The sequence below is a fragment of the Penicillium taxi genome, assembly GCF_028828555.1.
Source record: "Penicillium taxi strain IBT 34144 chromosome Unknown utg000006l_segment0_segment0, whole genome shotgun sequence".
NCBI lineage: Eukaryota > Fungi > Ascomycota > Eurotiomycetes > Eurotiales > Aspergillaceae > Penicillium > Penicillium taxi.
The window spans coordinates 291,877-316,887 of NW_026643208.1; the positions used below are offsets into that span (position 1 = coordinate 291,877).

General features: G+C 47.0%; 8 protein-coding genes across 8 annotated transcripts; 3 read left to right on the forward strand and 5 right to left on the reverse strand.

The window, feature by feature from the left end:
• Nucleotides 1–294: 294 nt before the first annotated feature.
• Nucleotides 295–2,945, reverse strand: N7495_009241 (glycoside hydrolase family 55 protein; the record flags this gene model as incomplete). Its single annotated transcript, XM_057211892.1, has 5 exons — nt 295–670; nt 728–820; nt 874–2,053; nt 2,106–2,564; nt 2,630–2,945. Coding segments are annotated over 5 exons (2,424 nt in total), but the record flags the coding sequence as incomplete, so codon positions are not given.
• Nucleotides 2,946–4,427: 1,482 nt separating this feature from the next.
• N7495_009242 (uncharacterized protein) lies at nt 4,428–9,007 on the forward strand (the record flags this gene model as incomplete). Its single annotated transcript, XM_057211893.1, has 3 exons — nt 4,428–4,549; nt 4,847–6,860; nt 6,902–9,007. The coding sequence occupies 3 exons, from the start codon at nt 4,428–4,430 to the stop codon at nt 9,005–9,007; spliced, it is 4,242 nt and encodes a 1,413-aa protein (XP_057058756.1).
• A 672-nt stretch (nt 9,008–9,679) lies between these two features.
• Nucleotides 9,680–10,540, reverse strand: N7495_009243 (60S ribosomal protein eL31; the record flags this gene model as incomplete). Its single annotated transcript, XM_057211894.1, has 3 exons — nt 9,680–9,886; nt 9,947–10,021; nt 10,451–10,540. The coding sequence occupies 3 exons, from the start codon at nt 10,538–10,540 to the stop codon at nt 9,680–9,682; spliced, it is 372 nt and encodes a 123-aa protein (XP_057058757.1).
• A 364-nt stretch (nt 10,541–10,904) lies between these two features.
• N7495_009244 (carbon-nitrogen hydrolase family protein) lies at nt 10,905–12,316 on the reverse strand (the record flags this gene model as incomplete). Its single annotated transcript, XM_057211895.1, has 2 exons — nt 10,905–11,758; nt 12,307–12,316. The coding sequence occupies 2 exons, from the start codon at nt 12,314–12,316 to the stop codon at nt 10,905–10,907; spliced, it is 864 nt and encodes a 287-aa protein (XP_057058758.1).
• A 3,264-nt stretch (nt 12,317–15,580) lies between these two features.
• sidH (enoyl-CoA hydratase/isomerase family protein) lies at nt 15,581–16,460 on the reverse strand (the record flags this gene model as incomplete). The annotated part of the gene is made up of 2 exons (XM_057211896.1): nt 15,581–16,170; nt 16,232–16,460. 2 exons carry the CDS (start codon nt 16,458–16,460, stop codon nt 15,581–15,583), a joined length of 819 nt encoding a protein of 272 aa, XP_057058759.1.
• A 237-nt stretch (nt 16,461–16,697) lies between these two features.
• N7495_009246 (GNAT family N-acetyltransferase) lies at nt 16,698–18,060 on the forward strand (the record flags this gene model as incomplete). Its single annotated transcript, XM_057211897.1, has 2 exons — nt 16,698–17,636; nt 17,689–18,060. 2 exons carry the CDS (start codon nt 16,698–16,700, stop codon nt 18,058–18,060), a joined length of 1,311 nt encoding a protein of 436 aa, XP_057058760.1.
• Nucleotides 18,061–18,328: 268 nt separating this feature from the next.
• mirD (putative MFS siderophore iron transporter) lies at nt 18,329–20,260 on the reverse strand (the record flags this gene model as incomplete). Its single annotated transcript, XM_057211898.1, has 4 exons — nt 18,329–19,260; nt 19,317–19,665; nt 19,720–19,990; nt 20,049–20,260. The coding sequence occupies 4 exons, from the start codon at nt 20,258–20,260 to the stop codon at nt 18,329–18,331; spliced, it is 1,764 nt and encodes a 587-aa protein (XP_057058761.1).
• Nucleotides 20,261–20,987: 727 nt separating this feature from the next.
• N7495_009248 (ABC transporter ATP-binding protein) lies at nt 20,988–24,978 on the forward strand (the record flags this gene model as incomplete). The annotated part of the gene is made up of 2 exons (XM_057211899.1): nt 20,988–21,930; nt 21,980–24,978. 2 exons carry the CDS (start codon nt 20,988–20,990, stop codon nt 24,976–24,978), a joined length of 3,942 nt encoding a protein of 1,313 aa, XP_057058762.1.
• Nucleotides 24,979–25,011: the final 33 nt, after the last annotated feature.

Sequence of the window (25,011 nt, forward strand, 5' to 3'; positions counted from 1 at the left end):
GTCGAGGCGAAGCGCTTCTTGGCTTTGTTCATGGCTGAGATTTATTACTGTCGATCTTTTCCATTTATGGATCGATGCGCCGCTCGAGATACTTGGGCCAATCAACGTCGAGTATAAGGTCATTGAGGTGGAATAAGGTGGCGTCATGGCCTCCACTCATGTTTCGAAGATCGAAGTCAGGCTGAATCTTACTCATCATAATCAAAACAAAATATTTAATGCATCCAAAAATTTGACTAAAAATATGTACATGCCAAGGTAACATCACACGAAGAAAAGGAAGATGACCTACAAGGCGAAGTACGCAACAGTGGCCGCAAAAGTTGCCAAATTATCACTCCAGAGCGCCAGCGAGCTGCCATCCTTGACAATCATGTTGGTCACACCCACAGTGTTCAATCCATACACCACTAGATCAGACGTGGTGCCCTCGATACTGAATATCTCGCTCTGACAATCCTCGGGAGTGGGGAATGTCGAGCATGACGTGCTGTAAGAGTTGAAGAAACTGTACAGACCGGCTCCGTATATTGTGATATCAGAGCTATCGAGTATGCGAAGGCCAAGGGCGTCGCAGTTTCCGGATAAACAACTGCTATAGTCAGGGTCTTTGAGCGTTGAATTTGTGGGAAATGGACCATTGGCTGCGTCCGGGCTTGGTTGGTAGTAGCTAAGAAGGGAGTTAGCGCATTCGCAAAGCAAAGCTCAATCACCGAAAAGCACTCACGGTGTCTCGGTTTGAATGTATCCTGCCACGACCGAAGATGACCCCGAGAATTGATATTGGTACAGTGCATGGTGCTCAACTGCCGTTCCATACCTGAAAGCACGTTAGCGAGTAGTCGTAAACCATGTAATCTGATTTGCACTTACAGCCAGATGTTCTTTCCCTCAACCAACAATCCCCGACCGGAGTAGACAGAGATCTGGGTGTTATCTGCGCTATCCAAGTCATGATCTGCCGTCCACAGCCAGACATTCTCCAAATAGACACTACTGGCACTCGAGGTAATATGCATAGACAGATATGCCACTTCACAGCTTGCAGAGACCGCAGCAGAGGTTGGACACTGTGCAACTTGCTGGCTGGACCCGTAAAATCCTCCGATACGAGTATGGACATCCCAAATCCCAGACCCTGAACTCGCAGCTAGGTTCCACTCAATCAGTACAGCACCAGGAGTTGAGCCCTGGGTACTGAGGATCATGTCTGACCATTCGATCGATCCAGAATCTCCAGCGTTTCCGATCTTGACCAACGGAGCAGGACTCGAGATATCTGCGAAGACACTTCCGCTAGCCATGAGCACGGGGAATGCCTCTCCAACAACGCGCAGGCCGGGAGGGAAGTAAAGGGTGTTGGTCACCTTGTAAGTTCCCTGGTCAAAGAAAACGATTTGGCCAGAAGATGCAGCAGACTTCAGTGCAGTTTGGATGGCGGAGGTGTCATCAGTTGAACCGTCTCCCTTGGCACCTGCACTCCTAATACTTACAAACGATGCGACGGGTGATGCCTCATACTGGGGTTTTGTCTTGGTGTAGTAATTGGAAGAGCCACTGGTGAGCAGGGCGCTTGGTCTGGTAGGTGGCGTGAAAGTGCTCTGGAAATTTGTAGGTCCACTTGGGGAGTACTTGTGACCCTGTCCCCAAGCGGTAATGGTCGTGGTGCCCCCAGCGAGCACGGTACCACTCGGTCCCTGGACTGCGACAGGAACATCCTCAAGAACAATGTTCTCGAGGATGAGACTGCCGTTTGAGAAGGTTGAGCTCTCCCAGTTAGTAGCCACGAACGTACCGGAGTTTTTGATAGTGCTGTCAATAATGTTGACAGAGCCCACTAGCTGAGCACCAACACCACCATTGCTGATCGAGATAGCTGTAGTACAATTTGTCAAGGTGAGACCTTGATATGTCCAACCCCAGTCCCATATCTGGGAGATACCAGTCACAGCATCAGAGATTTGCAAGTTATGCATGGTGAATTGCTGGTTGCCGATATTTGCTCCGTACAGCCCACCAGTCGTCGTGATGTCAGTCAAGAAGCCACCAGATCCTTTCAAGATCAGTATCACACTTTTCAGATCAAAAATTCGACATAATCTCACCGTTTTCAATGAAAATACCCTGGTGCTGCGTTCCTGACGCCGAGCTCATGACAATCTCAACATTCTGAATGCTAGTTGCTTGGCCTACTGGCCAGTGAATACCTGTTGCAGAAGTTCCCGCGGCAATAGACGTCAGGTCCAGCTTGAGGTTACGAATCTGGCGGAAGAAAACATTTGTAGAGGTCCAGCCCTGGTTGCCGTCACTCTGGTATTGATCCCCGTCAATCAAACCCAACCCTGTAAAACCAGAAGTTGCCTTGATGACTGGAATATCGTTGGGGTTACCAATCAATTGGGTAAAGTAGTAGTCGATGATGGAAGTAGAGATGAGGTAAGTTCCAGCAGGGAAGTATACAATTGCGGGTGTGGTGGTGGAGGTCTCTCGCCCTGATGGACCAAAGCGACTACCAGCGCTGATGGCGGAGTTTATCGCAGCAGTATCATCTGTCACGCCGTCACCTATATAATATTTGAATGAGTTAATGTCTGGTATGTAAAATAAACAGATCAATTGGTTTTGCTACCTTTCGCGCCATAGTCTTTGACGTTGCGAAAGACAACGTAAGATGAAGGTGCCGAGTTAAAGGCGGCAAGGCCTTGATGGGTAATATCAGCAAGCCAGTATGAGGTATCAGTAGTGGCTTCAGTGATCTCTATATCCACCGATAAGCTTGGTAATATCCACTGAGAGGAAGCTTTGCTCGATGAGCTAAAGGTTGGATTGGCATGCGATGGCTTTGAAGACCTCCAGATTTCATCCCTATTTGCATGTATATGGCCATGCAATTCAGCATGGGTATATGCCAGCAAAGAAAAGCAGGTAATCAAAGCAAAATGCATATTGGAATGAACAAAAGAAAAGGAGGGCCAACGCACATCCTCTTTATATTGAATTCATATTGTGGGTCTGTAGAAAGTCGTTACGGGGTACTCCGTACCCTGTTCCTGAGTTCTGCATAAGATGTGCATGGCAAAAGGGGTATCTGCATCTAAATCCTCTATAGATCTCTCCGTGCAATCCCACCCCGCAATACCACTTTGAACGGAGAAGAGGTTTCAGATGACCACTTAGTCAAGTCATTGTAATGGAAGACAGGCCTGTGCGGTGATGAGGGAATCCTTCGTGAGTTCCAACATATCACGCCGACCAGTTGTGTGATCAGAACATCATGCAGATCGGGTGGAGATGGTTACTACCAATCAAGGGTCCGAGGATATATCACATAAACTACTCCGTACTATGTGCTCCGTAAAGACTACGTACACAGACGCACAAGGCTCGTGGCTTTTATTGATTTTTATCCGTAATTAGGTAGTTCCCTCTGGAAAATCAATTATCGATATTTCAATTTTATTACGTAGTCTCATTAATCATTCTACAGTTACCTACCTATAACCCTTTTTATTAGACCTTGATATTTCCAATATACCTAGGAACCTTGGAAGTATAAGATCCATCATGTTTAAAGCTCTGCGCACTAATGGAATTAATTTTTTAATGTGGAACGAAGTGAAGGGATTTGCTACAACAACTTTCATTCCTCCGTACTCGTAAGCAGTGAATTTAATGCTCAGGTGAGTAGCCCCCCATTCATTACTTCAAGGTTCTGAGGAACTGATGGTACTTGCACAAATATATATCATGTGTTGACCTGTGGCCCGGTACCTGCATACTGGGTCCACGGGTATCAATACCTAGGTAGAGCTTTGATCAATCCAAGATTGAAGATCCCATGTAGGTTGAATCATCGAATATCCAGATGACCTCGGGTATATGTATCATGTCTATTGTACATTTGGCAGCGGTAGCTTGCATCTCCGGGTTTAAGACGGACTTTTCTTCCCGCGTCATGTGTCTACTTGGGTATCATTCTAATGTAGACATCTTTTATTCACTTCAATACATTGTCAAAGTAAAACCTCCACTTTTCCAATGTTCCTAGAATACTCCTTTTTCAACTGCATGAAACTAAGAACGATACCTGGATACTCCTTACTCTGGGCTCTGGGATGATAGGCAGTCACGTGACTGTCGATAAGATCTTCTCTGCCGAACAACCTCTGAACCTCTAAACCTCTCTACCAAAAAAAAAAAGCTCCCCCTCCTTATTTCCATCCCCCGATTAATTCCAGACATAGAGTCTGTTCCTTTCCCTGGCTGAGTTTAAATTTATGATCAAATTCATATTAAACTCTGGTAAATCTCCCAGGCACTCGCAAGCCGACGGATCGCAATCCGAGTCGCGTCACGGCCGTCGCGGGTAATAGAAAAATTGGCGAATCGAGTCTTTGTTTACTTCTCGACGAAGTAAACTTACCATCATGTCGAAACGCGATGCAGAGGGTCCTGAAGGAGATAAATTCACGGGGCTTGATTCAGAGAGGTACACGGGGCCAACGGATGTAGCTGTACGGGCGACTGCTGCCCAGCTGGCGAACAGAAAGTAAGTTGCAATAATAACTTGCGGTTGTAGACGAAGCTCTATCTGAGAAATCTGACTTCCAATTGTTACTTCCGCTTGTCGTGTCTACTTTTGGCATTTTCACTTCCACTTCCACACTACTTTCACTTCCACTATCCCTCTTCTTCCTACACCTTCTTTTCTTTCCCACCTTCTATCTTTACCACATTCTCTTCTTTCCCTCTCCCATACTCAGCTTCGAAATTCTTCCTTCCAGTTCGTACGAATTGTGTCAAGCAATTACAAACTCATAACAGTTGACTCTGACAAGGATTACAGAATTAAGGACGTCCGCAAGCGTTCATCACGTTCAACAACCCCATTAGCTGGAAATCCAGCTTCAAGCAACCCTTTCGCATTTGCGGCATCTGCAGCTCCGAGCCAACCTTTCTCATCTGGAGCTCCTGCAGCTCCTGCAGCTCCTCAGCCTTTCTCGTTCGGTGCCACTGCACCTTCAAGTAATATCTCAGCTCCCACCAACTCTTTCTCGTCTGGAGCTACTGCGCCTCCGAGCCAACCTTTCTCGTTCGGTGCTACTGCACCTTCAAGTAATATCTCAGCTCCCACCAACTCCTTCTCGTCAGGAGCTACTGCGCCTCCGAGTCAACCTTTCTCGTTCGGTGCTACTGCACCTTCAAGTAATATCTCAGCTCCCACCAACTCTTTCTCGTCTGGAGCTACTGCGCCTCCGAGTCAACCTTTCTCGTTCGGTGTTACTGCACCTTCAAGCGAAAGCTCAGTTTCCAACAATCCTTTTGGAGCCACTGCAGCTACTGCAGCTCCGAGCCAACCTTTCTCGTTCGGTGGTACTACTTCTTCAACCGATAATTCAGCTTCGAGCCAACCTTTCTCATTCGGTACATCGACTGCCCAGACGTCTTTCAACTTTTCGGGATCCGCTGAATCTCCTGCCTCAAATCCTTTTGCACCTGATATGTCTGCACCACCCAACAAGTTTTTTTCCACACCAGGCGGTATGTTCGGAACCAATCCCGCTGCTGGTTCGGGTGGCGTATTCAAGCCTCCAGTCCGCACGAACACTGGGTCAGGGTCATCCCTTTTTGGCTCTGCCCAACCGAATCAGCAATTTTCCTCTGGGACTTCTCAATGGGGCAATAATGAACCCCCACCTCAGCAACTGAACGCTCAATTTGGTGCGCCGGCCAGTGCGTCTTCGAATGGTACATTCGCTACAAATGACAATGCCTCGGGCAACCCAACACCCAGCTCTTTCTCCCAACAATCTTCGAATTTGTTTGCTGCGCCAGGCAATGCGTCTTTGAATGGTACATTCGCTACAAATGACAATGCCTCAGGCAACAAACAACCTTCCTCTTTTGGAACTACAGTCTCATTCTCACAGTCTTCGCCTTTGTCTGGTGCGCCGGCCAATGCTTCCTCTGCACCAGTCACGACTTTTTCGAATGGTATTACAGTTGATAAACCTGCTGAAATACAGCAAAATGATACTCCCTCAGGCGGCCAGAAGCCATTCTCCTTCAAGTTTGGTTCTACCCCTACAGCTGATAAACCCGCCGAGGGAAAGAAAGATGAGGTTATCTCGGGCACCCCGAAGCCCTTCTCATTTGCGTTTGGTTCTACCCCTACAACCGATAAACCCGCTGAGGCTCTCTCGAGCACCCCAAAGCCCTTCTCCTTTGCCTTCGGTTCTACCCCTGCGGCTGATAAACCCGCCGAGGCTCTCTCGAGCACTCCGAAACCCTTCTCCTTTGCCTTTGGCTCTACCCCTACAGCGGATAAACCTACCGAGGCTCTCTCGAGCACTCCGAAACCCTTTTCCTTTGCCTTTGGTTCTACCCCTGCATCTGATAAACCCGCTGAGACTCTCTCGAGCACTCCAAAACCCTTCTCTTTTGCCTTTGGCTCTACCCCTACAGCGGATAAACCCGCCGAGGGAAAGCAAGATGAGGCTGTCTCGGGCACCCCGAAGCCATTCTCCTCTGGGTTTGGTTCCACAACTACAGCTGATGAACCTACCGAGGCAAAACATAATGCGGCTATCTCGGGCACACCAAAGCCACTCTCCTTTAAGTTTGGTTCTACCCCTGCAGCTGAGGAAAAGGAAGATGAGGCTCTCTCGGGCAGCCCGAAACCGCCCTCCTTTGGCTCTGGTGTCTTTTCACAATCGTCGACTACGTTTAGTGCGCCAGCCAACGTGTCTTCTGCGCAGACCAGTGTGTCTTCTTCGAATGGTACTACAGCTGATAAACCCGCGGAGGCAAAGCAAGACGAGACTCCCTTGGGCAACCCAAAGCCCCCTCCTTTGGGCTTGGTTCTACCACTATAGCTGATGAACCTGCTGAGGCAAAACAGGATGAGGCTGTCTCGGGAAGCCCGAAGCCCCCCGCCTTTGGGTTTGGTGCTATCACTACATCTGATAAATCCATGGAGGCAAAGCAGAATACGTCTTCCTCAGGCAGCCCGAAACCTTCACCCTTTGATTCTGGGGTCTTTTCACAATCGTCAACTGCGTTTGGTGCGTCGGTCAATATGTCTTCCTCAAACGGTACATTTTCTCAGTCTTTTTCGGGTATTCCGCAACCCCTCTCTTCTGGTTCTGGAGGCGCCTTTTCACAATCGTCGACTACGCAAGCCAGTACGTCTTCCTCGAGTGGTACATCAGCTGCAACTGATAATGCATCGGGCAACCCACAACCCCCTTCCCTCACTTCTCGTGTTTCATTCCCACAACCTTCAACTACATTTAGTGCGTCAGCCAATGCGTCTCCTTCAAATGGGCTCTTCGCTACAGTGACCGATTTTGTCGAAGAAAAACAAACCACTAATGCTCCCCCAATCACTCCCGCTTCTTCCGCAAAGTCTGGGAATGCGTCCTCCGTTACAGTCACCAACCCCGTCGAGGCTAAACAAGCCAATGAGGGTTCCTCCAGCAGCTCGCATGGCTTCTTTGCTGCTACTGCTAGAAAGGCCTCTGAGAAAATTCACGACCCTAATTTCGTTTCTTCCGCTCCTCGCATCCGTGGTTTCTCGCCCAGTCTCACGGAAAAGTATCCACCACCCCCCGATGGCAAAGATATCCATATCCCGGCATATCCTTTCCCTGACTTTATTGAAGACCTTGAAATGACCAATGAGGAGCGGGATAAGTTTAAGTTGCAATGGGCGGTTCGGTCTCTCAATGGCAGCTTCAGACAACACCTGATATCCCTCTCACCTGATGATCACTACTTCGACAATGCTATCATGATGTACACAAAGGTACGTATGAGCATGGGCGCCCCACTCAGATGGCGTGGAGATCAAAGCTTGTTTGAGGGTAAAGGCAAAACTGCGCGACTTCAGACTGAGCCCACTGAAGCTCGGCACAAGGCTGCTGAAGCTGAGACTCAAGAAACGAGAGGGACAGGAAAACGTAAAGCCACAGAAATTGACCGCGATAATGACGAAGAAGAATCTGCACGACGCGATGCCGAAAAGCAGCGACCAAAGCGCCCCAAAGTGCGAGGGTATTCTGCAGATTTCTCCGACTCCGACTCCGATGAAGAGGAGTGCGCACAACGCGATGAAGAACAACGGTTGAAGCGCGCCGCCGATGTTGAAGAAAAAAAACGGTTGCAGCACGCTGCCGAAGAAGAGCATCGATCGTACCACACTGCCCTTAGTGAAGAGAAGCTATCTAATATGGCTGCCGAAAAACGGTATAATGAACAAAAGGAAGAAGAGCAGCACGTTTCCGATGCCAGGGATGAGGAAGAAAGGACGAGCTTGGAACATGCCAGGGAGAAAAAACAGCTGGAAGATGACAAGCGCCGTTCGGAAGCCGAAGCGGAAACCAACTTTAATCTTGACGAAAACCTTCTGAAGTCCCAGGAGAACACCAAACGCAAGTCTGCAAAATTCGACCATGATAATGATGGTGATGCGGAGAGCGTACGACGAGATGCTGAAGGGCAACGTCTGAAGAGAGTCAAAACGAGCCCGCCGCAAGTCTCTAAGCCAGTCGACCCGGCACCGACACCCGTCAGTCAAGAGGGAGTCAAAGACCCGGCACCCACATCATCCGTTAGCCAAGAGACAACCAATGATGAGGAGCAGGCTTCTGGCTCGGTATTTGACTTGTCTCGTGCAACAGCCGGCGAAGAGGAGGAAGAGGTTGTGTTTGAATGCCGTGGCCGAGCATTCAAAGTGTCTCAAGGTTGGGTTTCTCAGGGCACCGGCATCGTTCGAGTGCTGAAGCATCCCAGTGGACGTTCTCGCCTTCTTCTCCGCGCTGAACCTAGCGGTAATGTTATCCTCAACGCACTGCTGAACAAGGAGCTCAAATACCCACGCACTAAAAACCATGTGCAACTCCCAGTGTTGCGACCTGACGGAGGAGCGGAACAATGGGCCATCCGGGTCAAAGCCGAGGTGGTTGAGGAATTTCACTCGAAATTGTTGGAGGTGATTCAACGGTGATTCAATGAAGCCCATGCCGTTGCCGAGCATAGCATGATGTATTTTTTTTTAGGTAGAGAATACCTTTTTTTATTTTACGTTCTTTTTCTTGTAGTGTAGCTTTGTAGCGACTTGATGTTGAAGATATTATTAGCTGTATAGCTTTGCAACATCCACTCTTGCGTTCAGTCAGGATTAGATCTTAATTCATCCATGGATGTGGAGTCCATGCATGCCTAGATCCATGGGCAATGTTTCAAAACATTGAACTTGAAATGTCTATCCATGGAAAGACACGAGTCCAGATCGAAAAAGACGACGAAGCCTACACCACAGCCATAAGCAAGATCCTGCGAACAAACGTGATCGCTTCATTCCACCAAATCAGCTCTTCAACAGGCTCCATTTCCACCTCCGCATCTTTCCCGTATCCCAAACTGTCAGAAATTCTAATGTCATGGATCTACGCGCTGACCAACGAACTTATCCATTTTTTCGGGATGTCAAATTTAGTACAAGATATGGTTGAGGTCTCCTTCTGAATCGTCGATGTCAAAATGATTATAGCCATTTATGAGATACCTTCAAATGTATTACTCCAAGCTATTAAGTAAAAACCTGAACAGATGGAAAAGAAAATGCATAGTGGTATAAAAAAAGTATTTTGATTTTAGAAGCCCCTAGTCAGCCCATTTACTCGTCATCGACGGTAGCGGTGTGCAGACCCTTGGCGCTCTTGACGTTGACAGCCTGGACGTGGGAGTACAGACGCTCCTTGGCACCCTCCTCATCGTTACGCTTGCGGGAGATGCGAACACGGAGACGGAAGGGAACACCCTTGATACCGGCTTCCCAGACCTTCTTGTTGAGGGCGGGGTCGAGACGGACGTCCTTGGTGCCCTGTTCAGAATGTCAGGAGACCGATTTTGACATCAAGGTTATTTGGATTGAAACACTTACCATAGCCTTCTCGGCAAAGGCGCGGATCTCCTTGATAGCACGGGGAGCACGCTTCTTGAAGCTGACACCGAAGACCTGTATTTACCGAAAGAAGTTGTAATCAGTCTTCCGTCCAAATGCCATCTGGTAGAGATCAAGCTCTGCGATATTCTGTTTCGGCCATAGAGGTGGACTTCATCAAACTAATTCTTCTTCTTTCTGTCGATTCAGGAGGAAAAGAGTGGCACCTGCAAAGATTCCGAAGACTCCTGCAGGTGTCAAGTTGTTGCGAGAACAAGCTTGTTTTTGGCGTTGTGGTCGGGAGGTAGACGAAAGAGATTTGACATCTTAGTTCGCACCCACGACTGATTTTTCACCACACACATCTTATTCCTCTGGAAAGAAAAAGTTCCATATTTCAGGAGAAGTGTGTTCTCTGTCCAATTTTGCCTCCACGGATTCACATTGAATCGCAGGTCAGGGTCGAAACGGGGGGGGGGGGGGTTCGGGGATTTTTCAACATACGCGCTTGTGGAGGTTGATGGTGTACTCGCGCGACACCACGTCGGCAATAGCCGAACGCTGGGTCTTCTTGCCGGTCTGGACGTTAGACATCTCTAGGTGATGTTAGAGAGAGATATTAGGCAGACAGTGATGTAGATAGACTGACTGTTTGGGGGTGGGCGACTGTGGGCGGGGAGTTGTCGATGAGTTCAGAATCTCGATTTGTGCCGCAAATTTCAAGTGTGAACTCGCTTATCCCGCAGCTCCACTATGATTGGTATAATGTCACATGATGACCCACTCTCAGATCTTTGTAATGCCTCAGGTGTTAATTGCTTACATAATTGTAGATTTGACCTGCACTTAAATATCATTAACTGTTAGTTGAGCTGAATCACCAGTATGATCATCTACTTATGAAATTGTATCCTGTTTATTCACTACCTTCATATTTGCTAATGTTAAATTCACTAAATCATCCTGAACCCTCGCCGCTCACGTCGGGGTATAGATCAAACCGCCGCTGAGTAGAAATTGGAATACCCTTACGAGTGCTCACAATGGTTTCATTATCCAAATCTGCATATATGGTTGCCTCATTCTCCTCGGCCTCAGCCAAGATACTCGCACTCGGGTCACTAACCAGACTGTGCCCGTAGGCGTGGTAATCCGCATTCAAATCCCGCGCCGGGCTACAGAGAGCCACATAAGCCTGGTTATCAACGGCACGAGCACGTCCCAGAAGTGACCAGTGTAGAGGACCAGTAGTGGTATTGAATGCGCCGGGGTAGACAAGCAAGAAGGCGCCCTTGCGCGCAGCGATCATGGCCGCTTCCGGGAAACGAATATCATAGCAGATGGCCAATCCAATCTTGCCATATTCAGGGAGGTCAATGACTGTTAGTTGGTTACCAGGTGACAGGACATCGCTCTCCTTGAACTTGATCTTCCCCGGGATATCTATGTCGAACAAGTGGGTCTTGCGGTGAGTACCGATCAGGGAACCCGAGGGCGAAAAGACCAGAGAGGTGTTATAGTATTTCTGGGTAGTCGGCTCCAGTTCTGGGATACTACCACCGACAAGGTATGCATTTGCCTCAGCAGCAATGGCTGATAGCGCATGGAAGGACGGCGACTGTTCCTTCGTCGGCGGGGAGGGGAGGAGGGTTTCAGCGTATTTGGGGAAATACCCTGTGCCGTAGGGAGAGTTAAAGCATTCAGGGAGAACGATGAGGCCTGCGCCAGCTTGTGCGGCCTCGAGAATCTTTGTTCGAGCGTGTGAGAGGTTAACGGCCTTGTCCGCGCCTAGATGTGCGTCAGTGGGTAAATCTCAGTGAGAACCTGAGGATGACGTACCGGATGCAAGCTGCACCAAGGCCAATTTGAGGGGCTTCTTCAAAAATGTACTCATCGCAATGAACCGGGGTGCTAACAAGTTTGAAATGTGTAAAGGGATCACCTCATCTTATGAATGTGGGGAGGGGGTAAGGTCAGCATCGGAGCAGAACTGCGGGCCCCACTGATAAGAACACTTGTGTCATTATTCAACGAAGTGACGCTCTATACTAACAGTTGACGGAAATCAAATGTACTACACAGTATACACACCTGTTCCTGGGAATACTGTAATTTTTAGCCTCTTGACTCTTGACTCTTGAATCTATAGGTACCCGTCGGAGCTCATCGCGATCTCCTTCTTTTGTACCTCCAGAGCTACCTAGGTATCCTAATAGAGTCTCTGCGTTTTTCTACCTCTTATTGAATAATTTGGAGCAAATCCCGACTCTTTCTTACAAGTTTTGAAAGTTTTCAAGATTGCTTATTACGACAAGCTTTCTAGTATTACCTCGCAGGATGACCAATTCAAGTGCCACAACCTGTACACATTCATATGGTCCTTTATAACCTCATTGAAGTCCTTTGAGGTTATAACTGGCCCAACCTCAGGTTTGTTGTCTACTGATTGGAATTATTACCTCCGATTATTAATTGATAGACTTCATGATTATGGTTGAATCAAAGCCGAGCTTTCCATCATATCTACCTTGATGTTATCACGGCAAGTCACTGGAGTCTCATACCTGAGCCACTTAAACTGGTCAGAAAGATGCTCGAAAAGGTCCCTAGGCTATGGTAGAAATCGAGGGTGAGGATTGCGGAGTCTCAAGGCTCATTCTCGCACTGCCTTAACAGCTATTACTATATAAATTGACGGGAAGTTGGCTGAGAGCTAGCAGTCGATACCAAATTCTTACCAATACATCCAATACAATCATGACTCTTATAAACATACCAAGAACCTAAGACAGCTACTTCTAAAGAGCCGCTCGAAATCAGTGTGAGCTACATCGATCAGCATAGCGCCGTGCAAAGAAACAAAGTCACAAAAGCTTGAAGCTGAAAAGTTGTTGTCACATTGTTTCAAGTGACTAGATCAGCTATAACTATATTACAACTGAGAGAGAAGACAGCCACTCAAGCACATATACAGGATTACATAGCCTTTGCGGCCCATAGGAGATTGGAATATTAGTAGTTGAAAGATTTTCCCACCGATATTTGATTGATCACCAACCACCACCTGAAAGGAAATTTTGGGGCTCTCAGCATATTTAAAGATGGAGACTATTTTTCATTATTATCATATGCGCGAGCCTTTGACTCAATTATCAGCGGCTTTGAAGACGCGTCTAGGGGGTATATCATTATTTGAGAGGCCCCTAAATAGGTGTATGGATGATGAAGCTTAGAGCTCTCTAAAGAACTGGATTGATTATTGTGATAAGATTGGTATGCCTTTAAATTTCAAATAGTTTTATGTAGCTGTTAAAAACATTTTTTACATCCCTACTCCTTTTACAAAGCCCTTGAGCCAAGATCGGGTCAAATGTTTCCTCAAACATACCTTGATTGTAACGGGCTGATGCCCGCCATAGGGATTTTGGTGCCCATCATCCATTTTTACTGCGGTAAGATCACGCGACTCGAAGGTCCTTCATCCTCGACTCCACGTCGACCTTCTTACACCCCTTAAGGATTTTGTACACAGCATGTGTCTAGCTAGTTCTGAATCTAAGATTAGCTTTAGCCCTTCACATTAATTATCACAACTGACGCCGAAAGCTCTGATATTGAGAGCCAGCGGGCTTTGATGAATCAGTCATTGAAGATTCGTTTGAAAGTTATCAGAATGTTATTGAAGATACTGGTATAGAAGCCTCAGATATCTAAAATTTTGATAAAACTGGTTTATAAGTTAAGAGCTTGGAAAGACGAATAGATAACTACAAGAGAGCTACGGAAAAAAAACATTCATGGATCTTTCCAAGGTTCGAATAAACACAATTTGAGAGTTTGTTATTGTGTTTGAAGCTATTTTAACAGTTGGTTTTAGTATCTCGTTAATAGTCATTCTCTCTACTAAACAAATGCTTCTACATTGGTTTAATAACCTCAATAATGATGATATTGAGATTAGCATTGGAAATTGTTATATAACTGATTCATTCGCATTTCTATGGATTCAGCAATTTAAAAAATGGTACATAGTCTGGAGTCGTGTATTAAAGAAATCCATCAAAAGATCATTGTATATACCAACTTGGGATCCCATCTTATGATAGAATTTCCTGAACTTTGTGAAAAACATCATAACACTATCTTATTTTTATTCTTCCTTATTTAACCTACTGACACCAGCCTTTAGATTTTAGTGTATTGAATGTCTATACTTAGGTAAACACTAGCATTCAAAGACCTTGGGACTGTTGACGATACGATAGAGTCTGGAATAACACGATTTACTCAGGATGATCTCATAGCTGCACTTTATTTTAATCGACAGAGAGCTTCTGATTATCAGGGAATCGACCTATTGATCTATCTTTGGTATATGCTAATTACTCTTATAACCATCGGCCCCCATCTGATCAGAGTTATTCAACTAAATTCAGCAGCCTAAAGACTGTTGAGCGCGTTTAAAAGCTAATCATAATTTTACGAAGCAAGCCCTTCTTGCTGGAATGCTTACAAAAGGCGCTCGTAGTCTTTACCATGAATTACAAGCTTCCCGATAGGAGCTCAATAATATTAGGGGGTCATTTACAGCGCACCAGGCGCACCAGGGCATCCTACATAAAGCCTGTCGTCAACATGTGATCATTATAAATTGAGAGATAAAAACTGATACTAGTAATATTATATTTATAGGTAAAAGTTAATAAATTTGGATATGAAGATGGAGAAGTTGAATGTTTTCATATGGGTGCGGGACCCGCGCTAACATAAATTGTTAATTTATGACAGGGCCGGTTAGCTCCTGCGACCATTGTGGTTCTCGGGAAGTGCTTGGCAGCAATCCAGTCCGAGGGGAATCCGAGGGAATCCGAGTGAAATTTCTCTTCTGGGAGACCTGTCTCAGTCCCAATCGAACGGCCTTTCTCAAGGTTGGTGTCCTAACAATGAAAAATGACATAGCCATAAACAACAACACATGATCCATCAATGGCCCTTTTTTCTCAGGGAGAATCTGGAGGAGTGAGGAGATAGATGTATTCTGCTTGTTTTCTCTTCCAAATGGCACTAATTCCCATTAAGCATCCTTTCAGCTCTACTTTGTACACACTTACTCCCAACACATCTACCTGGCAACCGAACATAGACATGATCTGCAAGTCTTCCCCTATTCCCGAATTCGGGTACATGTTGACTAAATGATAGGCCTGAATAACAGGTTTGGTGCGGCTAGTGACCCTTAGGGCTCGGCTAAACCGCATGAAGCATATCCCGGGGTCCGTACCGTACTTGTAAATAACACTAACGTGGTTTTATTACATTACGCGTATTATAACATGTAGCAGGACTAAGATGGAATGATGTTGATTCACTAGTCCTGGAGGCTGTACCACTGGTAGCCTTGAACAAGAGAGAATTTCGTTGTCATAATTAGTATAAAGTTGATATCATTTTATTTCCAACTAGGTTTCCTTCGTGGAAAGTTCAATAAGATAAGGGGAGTACCAAGTATTTTTCAAAAGAGGAGTAGACCCACAGACCCACACATTTCGGATCTGATTAAAATACGACTTTATCTGATCAAACCTGAAAATAGGGAATCTGATAAACAGATAATAATCAATAGACTTTCAGAAATCACAGTTTAGAATCGATCCAAATCGGTGATCTCTTCTCCACAAATGCCTTGATTCCCTCTGAAAAGTTAGCACCCTTATACAAACGAGGATACCACTCGTCCGCAAGGGTAGTAACGGCATCTTCCGCACTGCCAGCTTCCCAGCTCAACCGAACCCCGAGCCGACCCACAACGAGGGCGTCTGGGCTGTTTTGGCACAATTGAGACGCTAGCTCCACTGCCGCCTCAGCGACATCTCTGCCGGTTTCCACCAACCGAGTAATAAGACCCCAGTCGTAAAGCGTAGCCGCACTGACCGTGCGCCCAGTGAGGACAAGGTCCATAGTCCGTTGAAGACCCATGGTCCGAGTAAGCCTTGGCAAGCAACCTGCTACCGGAACGATTCCCCTTTTGACCTCGGGAAGAGCAAAAGTTGCGGAAGTAGATGCTATTACGAGATCGCAATTCGCCACCATTTCGAATCCTCCGCCCATGCATATGCCATTCACGGCCCCGATTATCGGCTTCTTCCCGCTACGACGGGGCAATCCGGCTAGACCGGGTGCGGCCATATCATTGATCTGGCCGTTCTTGTTAAAGGTGTTCCATTCTAGTAGGGTGTTTGTTAGTGGTGAAAGATGACGCGTAAGTGTTGATGTTATTGATGATACCGTGAAGATCAGCACCAGTGCAAAAAGCTCGCCCATTGCCGGTAATAATTCCAACCCATAAGCTCTCATCTTTATCAAAGAGTTCCCAGATCCCTTGGATCTCACGGCTCATAGAATTTGTAATGGAATTGAGTTTCTCGGGTCTGTTCAGTGTGACTTGCACCACCCGCTCATGCGGGAAGGACACAGTGAAATGCGCATAGTTATGGGGCTGCACCTTAAGAGACATGAGGATTTAATCAGATAAGATGAAGGGAAGGTCTGGGCGGAGGATTGAATAGAGCTGATTTTTATGGGTCGTGGGGCAACGCGATATCGGGGTTGTAACTGGTAAGAAACTGAGATTTGGTCTGCTTATATTCAAAATTAGAATACCTCGGCCTCTTTTGCAAGTCACTTCAACTTGATCCCTCAAGGTCCCGCCTCAAGTTCTTTTCTTCATATACGGAATTCAAAGTCTTTCAAAATGGCTCACAGTTATCCGCCTATCAAGCTTCCTCATCCTTTCCTTACGGCATATCGAGTGCATACTCTCACAGAGGCATTCCCTGCCAAGCGCGCTCTGCTTCTAGACAATCAGCCCACCACTGGAAGATCATTGCCTGAGCAACTACATCACGAATCTCTCTCATGGCTTGATTTGAAGACTTCGGAAGCCGAACTTCCACCGGATAACAATAACACGGCATGGGCACGAGCACGTCGAAGCCCCGAGACCGTCTTCCAATGGACAGGAGAAAGCAAGCCTTCCCTGGGTCAAATTTGGAATGTGATTCACGCTATTTACCTGGGTTACCCGACAACCGAATACTTCCGAGTGTCACTTGTTGGTTCAGGGAAGGAGACTATTCGACGTGAGCTGCTCACAACTGGCCTAGCGATTGAGCATCCTAAGCAATGGGGCTCCAAGCAAAAGTCTGAGGAAGAGAATGAGCTCCTTGTTCTACGTAGCTCATTTTGGCAAGGCGCCGCCTCACCAACCGGCCCTCGTCCGATTTGGGTAGTCGGCGACGGGACAGATGGACCATCAGAATCCCTATCGCGTTACCCGGTTTGGCCAGAAAACTTTCAAATTACCAACAAGTTCCCTGAGGAGCCTGTATATACTCGTCATCCAATTCGTCGACCCAAGCCACACCCAGGCTCAATTGCTTACAGCAGGTATATTCCCGAGATCGACGAGCACTTTTCGCTCGAGGTGGTGAACTGGGAGGATGCAGAGCACTTGAAGCTCTTCAATAAATGGCAGAATGATCCACGTGTTGCGAAGGGGTGGAATGAGACTGGTACTTTGGATCAGCACCGTGAATACCTGCGAAAGTTGCACTTCGACCCCCATGTCTTATGCCTGTTCGGCCGATTTAATGAGACCCGTTTTTCATACTACGAGTTGTACTGGGCTAAGGTAAGTTTCTGTATCGTCTGTGTTGTCAAAATTAATGCTGATTTGTTCACAGGAGGATCATTACGGTGCTCACTACAATGCCGGAGACTATGACCGTGGCCGACATTCCCTAGTTGGAGATTCGTCGTTCCGTGGTGCTCGGCGGGTAAATGCTTGGTATTCAAGCTGCATTCATTACTGCTTCTTAGACGAGCCACGCACTGCAAATGTTGTGGGCGAGCCCAAAGCTACGGGCGAGATTATCTTATCTTATGAGAATTCTCAGGGTCTTACCATTGGCAAGTATGTTGACTTGGGCCACAAAAGATCAGTGCACTCGATCTGTAGTCGAGAGAAGTGGTTCCAGTTGTGTCCGGTTTTCTGGGATGGACGAGATCGGCCCTTGGAGTCGGCTGATCGTGCGGCCTGGAACGCGAAGCTGTAAATCGATGTAACCAACCAGTTTATTTTCATAATTATATCAAAGAGCTTTTACTAAGTAGCCTGGTTTCCCAAGGCTTGTATATACCTCGATTAGATAGTTTCGAGTAAGGTATACAAATGGAACTGGTTAAGTTAACGTGGCCGAGAACCAACAGCATTAAATTTTAGAGACCTTAGTCTTTCATCCTTAATCAAAATTCTGAGTAGAATATGAAAGAGAATTCAGCTATATAAGTGTAGATAACATAAGTCTTTCTTTAGACTCTTCTTTACCAGACCGTACCCTTAACCTGGGGAGACTTTCTCAAGTCAATGTTCCGAATCATCATGACCCAAATTAGGGCCAAACCCATAACACCAGTTCCAACAGCAAGCATTCTTGTTTGAGCATAGCCATAGGCTTTCTGGATAGCGAGTCTAGTAGGAGACCCAACAGCATAGCTGAGCTGTGTGTCAAGATCCTCATAGATCATATCGAAATTATCCATAGCTGATTCCGGAAGATACTTCATCAAAGCGTTGGGATAAGTGTTTTGCCAGATAGCAGAGGAAATTGTAGCACCCATAGCATCACCGACAGTACCGACGACATTCAGAAGGGCGAGCACAGTAGCAAAGTGCTGGTGATCGACAGCAGCCAAGATGGAGAGCTGTTCAACGATGATGAACACAGAGCCACCAATTGAGATAAAGACTTGGCACATGACAAGGTAGCCGACAGACTGGTCAGGGCGGCGGAAGTAGATCATAAGACCCTGAGTAAAGATGTAGAGGGGAACGCCAATCCAGAGCAGCCACTTGAAGCGACCGGTGCGGCGGATCAAGAAACCAACAAGAAGCAGCAAAACACCTGATACTACATCGAATGTGTTGCCGATGTACCCAGCATTGGCCACACTCAGGTCATTGACAACCTGCAGGAAAGAGGTGAAATAGTTGTCCCAGCAGTAGTAGCAGAGCTGGTATGTAGCATCAAGCAAGCAGGCGCCGATGACAGTGCGATTCCACAAAAATTGGAAAGCGAACAGGCGCTTCGGAGCCAGGAGCCACTCGTAAAGGATGAAGATTATAAGCAAAGCGACACCAACACAGATCATTGCAATGATATAGGGCGTATCCCAGCTACTGGGGGCACTACCGGCAATATCGAAGGGTAAAAAGAAAAGGACAAGACCAGCGGAAAAGAGAAGGACACCAAGGGCTAGAACGGATGGGAGTTAGCGAACTGTTCAGTTATAGGATCGGAATACTTCTCACCATCGAACTCTATGATGTAAAACCAGATGCTTTGCAAAACTGTACGTCCACTATTTTCTGGAACATAGCCACTTGCCTTCCGCGCCTTTACCAGATTCCACTTTAGTACACCATAAAGAGGGGCGGCAACAATGGGGAAGATGATGGCAAAGATGCCGAAAGGCCAGCGCAGACCGATGCCATTATCACTCACTGCATCATCTGCGGCTTTGGGCCCAGCGAAAGCAGTGATGATATAGGGGGAGGAGGTAAAGGCATATGCCAAAGCTCGAGATTTCAGCATAGTTGAATCTGCTGTGATCACATCCACGACGTATGTCATGCCTGAAAATCCGAGGGTATAAAACACCTGTATTTTAAGTTAGAATATGTAGCCCTCTGAAGAAGCGCTGGGGAATCTTACGTATGCAGCACAGAAGGTGGCTAGGTTGTTGCAAGCAGCCATCATGATCAATCCAACGGTGGCCAGAACTGTCATGAACAGGAAACCCTCTGCTCGACCCCAGAGATCCATAACCTTCGAAAGGGGAATGTAGCAAGCAGCGGTGATCGCGTCCGAGACAATATAAATAGTGTTCAACAACGAGTGAGCCTCCCATTCACTAGTAATATAGGGGACCAAGCTGGACAAAATATTAGATTGGAAAGAATTGGTGAAGTAGAGGAACCAAATACTAAGAACTCAGGTTAGATATGACACTTTCTGTCTCGAGTCGGTAGGGTAAGACGTACTTGACGAAGATGGCGATGAGCGACCACTTTGACCAGGCTTGAGTAACGGCCTCTATATCTCGAACACCCTGCTGCAGATTTTCATTATCTTGAACATCATCGCCAGCGACTCCCTCGGGGGTATCCAGTTGGCCCTTCTCGACTGTAGTCGTGTTGACCTGAGCAACCGAATCGTCGGTCTCTTGACGGCGAAATATATTCCGTAGTCCCATGGTTACAACAGGGAATACTCAGAAGTCTTGAGAAGTATGAGATATCACAATTAACAAAGTAAAGGAATCATTAAGATTAATAAAACCCTGCCTACTTAAGCCATATGATCCACTGATTGATAAAAGATTGATAAAAGCAGCGAGATCGGCTAATATACCTAATATTTCGTAGCGAGATGCAGCTTAAGGAACGCCTCAAACATAAAAAAACCCATCGGCCCACCCATTGTGTATCTAGGCGAGCAGTTTCAAGAATCAACTCGCAGAATGGATTTGTTTGTTGTATGGTTTTGTAATACATAGTCGATACCGTAATACGCATAGTGGAGCCATACGTGGCCGGTTGAGTCGTTTGATCCGTTTGATCTCATGATTTTGATCCGGCAGACACCGATTTCGGCCTAAGATGCCCCATGGGCGATGAAGTAAAATTTTGAATTTAGCGAGTCAGATTTTGGGGGTGAGCCGAGCAGATCATGCAAAGTGGCTTTTTGAATGGAAAAAGAAAATTGTTGTGGAACTTGGCAGCTTCCCCTTCAGGTATAGCCCTGATTGATAAGATTTCCATCTTCCGTCCGAAGTTCGGGGAGCTTTGCTTTCGTAACCGAAGTTGATCCTCCTGGTGAAGGCTTTCTCCCTGTCTGTTAGATTAATGAATTGAGACGTTGCAATCGCACTTTCTAATACATTGATACGTTAATTGTCCCTGAGGACCCTCAATTTCACCATGAAGGGCCTCAAGCGGTTCACGGCCTACTTCCGCATGCTCGTTGCCGCAAACCCGTCCAAATCAGAGCTTTGCATGTTGGGAGTAGGCATAGTCAGTGCAATCGCATCTGGCGTCCCGTTCCCAATTATCGGAATTGTCTTCGGTAAACTACTCGATGAATTCAACTCTGTGACTTGCAATGCGCGGGATGGATCCGCTACAACGAGCTCCAACTCCGAGTCTCAGCATGAAATCAACAAAAACATCCTGTTGATTGTGTATCTGGCCATTGCACAGTTTGTCACAATCTACATACACCTCACATGCTGGACCATGAGTGGTGCGCGCTTGGCGCAGAGACTGCGAGAGACTTACTTGAAGAGTCTGCTTCGACAGGAACCAACTTATTTTGACAACCTGCCAGCTGGTGAGGTCGCCTCTCGACTAAATAGCGATATCCAAACAATTCGATCCGGCTCGTCTGAGAAAGTGGGAATCGTCCTCTCGAGTATCGCATTTTTTGTGACGGCCTATATTGTTGCTTTTATCAAGGATTGGAAGCTTGCTGCAGAGCTCCTCTCATTGGTCCCAGCTTACTTTATTATGTCTTTTGTTGGAAGCTATTATATTGAGAAACATGCTGGCCGCATGTCCGATTTTGCTGCCAGTGCTGCTTCGATTGCTTCGGAAGCGCTCTCCAATATTGTTGTGGTGCAAGCTTTTGGTGCAAACACTCGGTTGGAGCAAAAGTTCTCCACAGCGCTGAAGTCGTCTGAAACCGAAGGTTTGAAGAAGGCATTAGCTGTCGGTATTCAAGCTGGTGTCCTGTACTTTGTAGCTTATGGTGCAAATGGCTTGGCCTTTTGGCAAGGAAGTCATACTGTCGCCCACTCGGTGGAGACAGGCACTGCAGGAGTCACAGTAGGCGCTACATTCACGGTCATTTTCATCTTAGTTGAAGGTAAGTTCTTGATCCAAGGACATCCGTGAACATACTAACGATATCCCAGCTACTCTACTTCTCAGTCAAGTCGCACCATTTTTGCATCTATTCGTTCAAGCCGTCGCATCATACTCAAAACTCCAAGAGGATATTGAGCGAGAGCCCTTGATTGATGCTACTAGCACCGCTGGAATTCGTCTATCTCAGGTGGAAGGTGGCTTCGGTTTCGAGAATGTCTCCTTTACATATCCTTCCCGACCAGAGATCACTGTGCTTGACCAGGTCAGCTTTAGCATCCCAGCAAACAAACACACTGCTCTAGTCGGGCTTTCTGGAAGTGGAAAGTCGACTATTGCTGGCTTGGTGACAAGACTGTACGATCCAACAATTGGAAGAGTCACCTTTGGAGGACACGATATTCGCGACGTTAATGTGCGGGACTTGAGAAGTTTCCTCGGTCTTGTACAGCAGGAGCCATCCCTTCTTGACCGATCGCTTTTGGAGAATATTGCATACGGCCTAATCAATTCTAGTAACCCGAGTCATAAGGATTTGAAGGATGTTTTCCTCCGTCCAGACCTCGAAGAGCTAGCCAAGGATCTGAGAGATGGCAAGGATCTCATGACAGAAGCTGAAAAGCGTGGTTCTGATGTCGTCAAAATCGTTAACTTGGTAAAGCGAGCCACAGAGCTTGCCGATGCAGATGGCTTCATTTCCAGGCTGCAATACGGACTAGGAACGAATGTGGGCTCTAGTGGAAGATTGATCAGTGGTGGCCAGAAGCAGCGAATTTCTCTTGCTCGTGCCCTAGTTAGAGATCCGGCTGTTCTCATCCTTGATGAGGCCACTGCTTCTCTTGACTCTCACAGTGAGCACCGTATTCAGAATGCGATTGCCAATATTTCAGCTGGTCGGACTGTTCTTACAATTGCTCACCGTTTGTCAACCATAGCCAACGCAGACAACATCATTGTTATGCACAAGGGGCATATTATTGAGCAGGGAGATCATCGAACTTTGATGGATAGAGATGGATCGTATGCCGAGCTTGTCAAGCTCCAAACTTTGTCCCCTGAAAAGAGCGAAGCGCTGGCCAGTGCTGATAGCATCTCTGAAAGAAGCTCCCTGGTCGAAAACGACCTAGAAGAGATGAGTGCTGACATCACTGAAGAAAAGCTCCCTTCGATTGAGTCGACTAAAGTTCCCACAGAAGAAGAGGAAGAGCCAGAGACACCTGCAAAGTCTGTCTGGGCCCTTATAAAGGGTTATACACCCACTCTACGCCCACACCTTTTGGTTATTGCTCTAGCACTGATCGGATCGATCATTGTCGGTGGTGCATTCTCAGGCGAAGCTGTGATTTTCGGAAATACAGTCGGTAGTCTCGATCCCTGCAATGCAGCAGATTATATTCGCTCACAGGGTAACTTCTACGGTCTGATGTTCTTTGTCCTTGCCATTATTGAGTTCTTTGCCAACATCGTCAGCTGGACTGGGTTTGGATGGACATCGGAAAGAATAGTATACACCGTCCGAGTCTTGTCATTCCGTTCTCTTTTCGAGCAAGACCTTCAATGGCACCAGTCCAAGGGTCGAACACCCCCGTTGCTTCTCTCTTATATCACGAGAGATGGAAATGCACTGGCTGGATTGAGCGGTTCCATCATTGGCACCCTGTTCTCCATATCTGTCAACCTTGTCGCTGCAATTATCTTGACACACATCATCGCTTGGAGGATTGCGCTGGTTTGTTTGGCTTTGGTCCCGCTTCTACTCGGAGCAGGCTTGATGGAGCTTCGAGTGCTTGGCAAATTCGAAGAGCGCCATGAAAATGCGTACGCCAATTCGGTCGAGATAGGTGTTGAAGCAGTCACATCCATCAGGACAATTGCATCACTCTCCCTTGAGGGAGAAACACTGCGGGCTTATCGCGAGTCATTGAAAGGGCCGCAAAAGGAAACGCTCCAGGTCACCGTGCAAGCAAGTCTTTGGCAAGCAATTACCTACTTCCTGGGAAACCTAGTCAATGCGCTGGCATATTGGTGGGGATCTAAGCAAATCATCTCAGGCAACTACACACAGACACAGTTCTTGATTGTTGTGTTTTCTCTTTTAGTCAGTGCACTCCTCTGGAGTCAGATGTTCGCGCTTGCCCCCGAGATTTCTCAGGCGCGGGCAGCCATGGCACGAATCCTCGGCCTTATTGAGATGGGATCAGACAAGATGCAAGGCCGTGTCCCCGACCACGCGCCTGACAGAGATGTACAGGAAGACCTTGAAATGGTAGCTGAGTCAAAGTCTATGCAATTTACCGGCAAGGCTTCGAGTGTCAAGCTTTCTGATGTCCATTTTGCATATCCTGCACGCCCGGACATGAAGGTATTGAATGGACTCAGTATTAACATTCGACCTGGTCAATTCTGCGCACTTGTCGGTCCAAGTGGCGCCGGAAAGTCCACTATAATTTCACTAGCAGAGCGGCTTTACATCCCAGAGTCCGGCTCAATTATCATCGACGACGTTGACGTGACCAAGACACGTGATGTGAGATTCCGTGACTCCATCGCGTTAGTTCCACAAGAAAGCGTGTTATTCGAGGGATCGGTAGAGTTCAACATAGGACTCGGAGCTATACCAGGTCAGGACGCGACGATCGAGGATATAATTGAAGCATGCAAGCTCGCCAATATTCACGACACGATTGAGGCGTTGCCAGAGGGGTACCAAACGCTCTGTGGGCCGAATGGGAACCAATTCTCAGGAGGCCAGAAGCAGCGATTGTCGATTGCTCGAGCTCTTGTCCGCAAGCCGAAGCTGCTGATTCTGGACGAGTCTACCAGTGCTTTAGACGCAGAGTCTGAGAAATTACTGCAAGACGGGCTGGAGAAGGCTGCCCGTGGGATTACAGTCATTGCGATTGCTCATCGTCTTCGCACTATTGTCAAGGCTGATGTTATCTTCTTGATTGAGTCAGGTCAATGTGTGGATTTTGGCACGCATGCACAGTTGCTTGAAAGGTCAGAGAGCTATCGGGCTAACGTGATGCATCAAACTGTGGCGACCTGATAAATCAGTTCGGCCATATCGAGCATAGAGTGT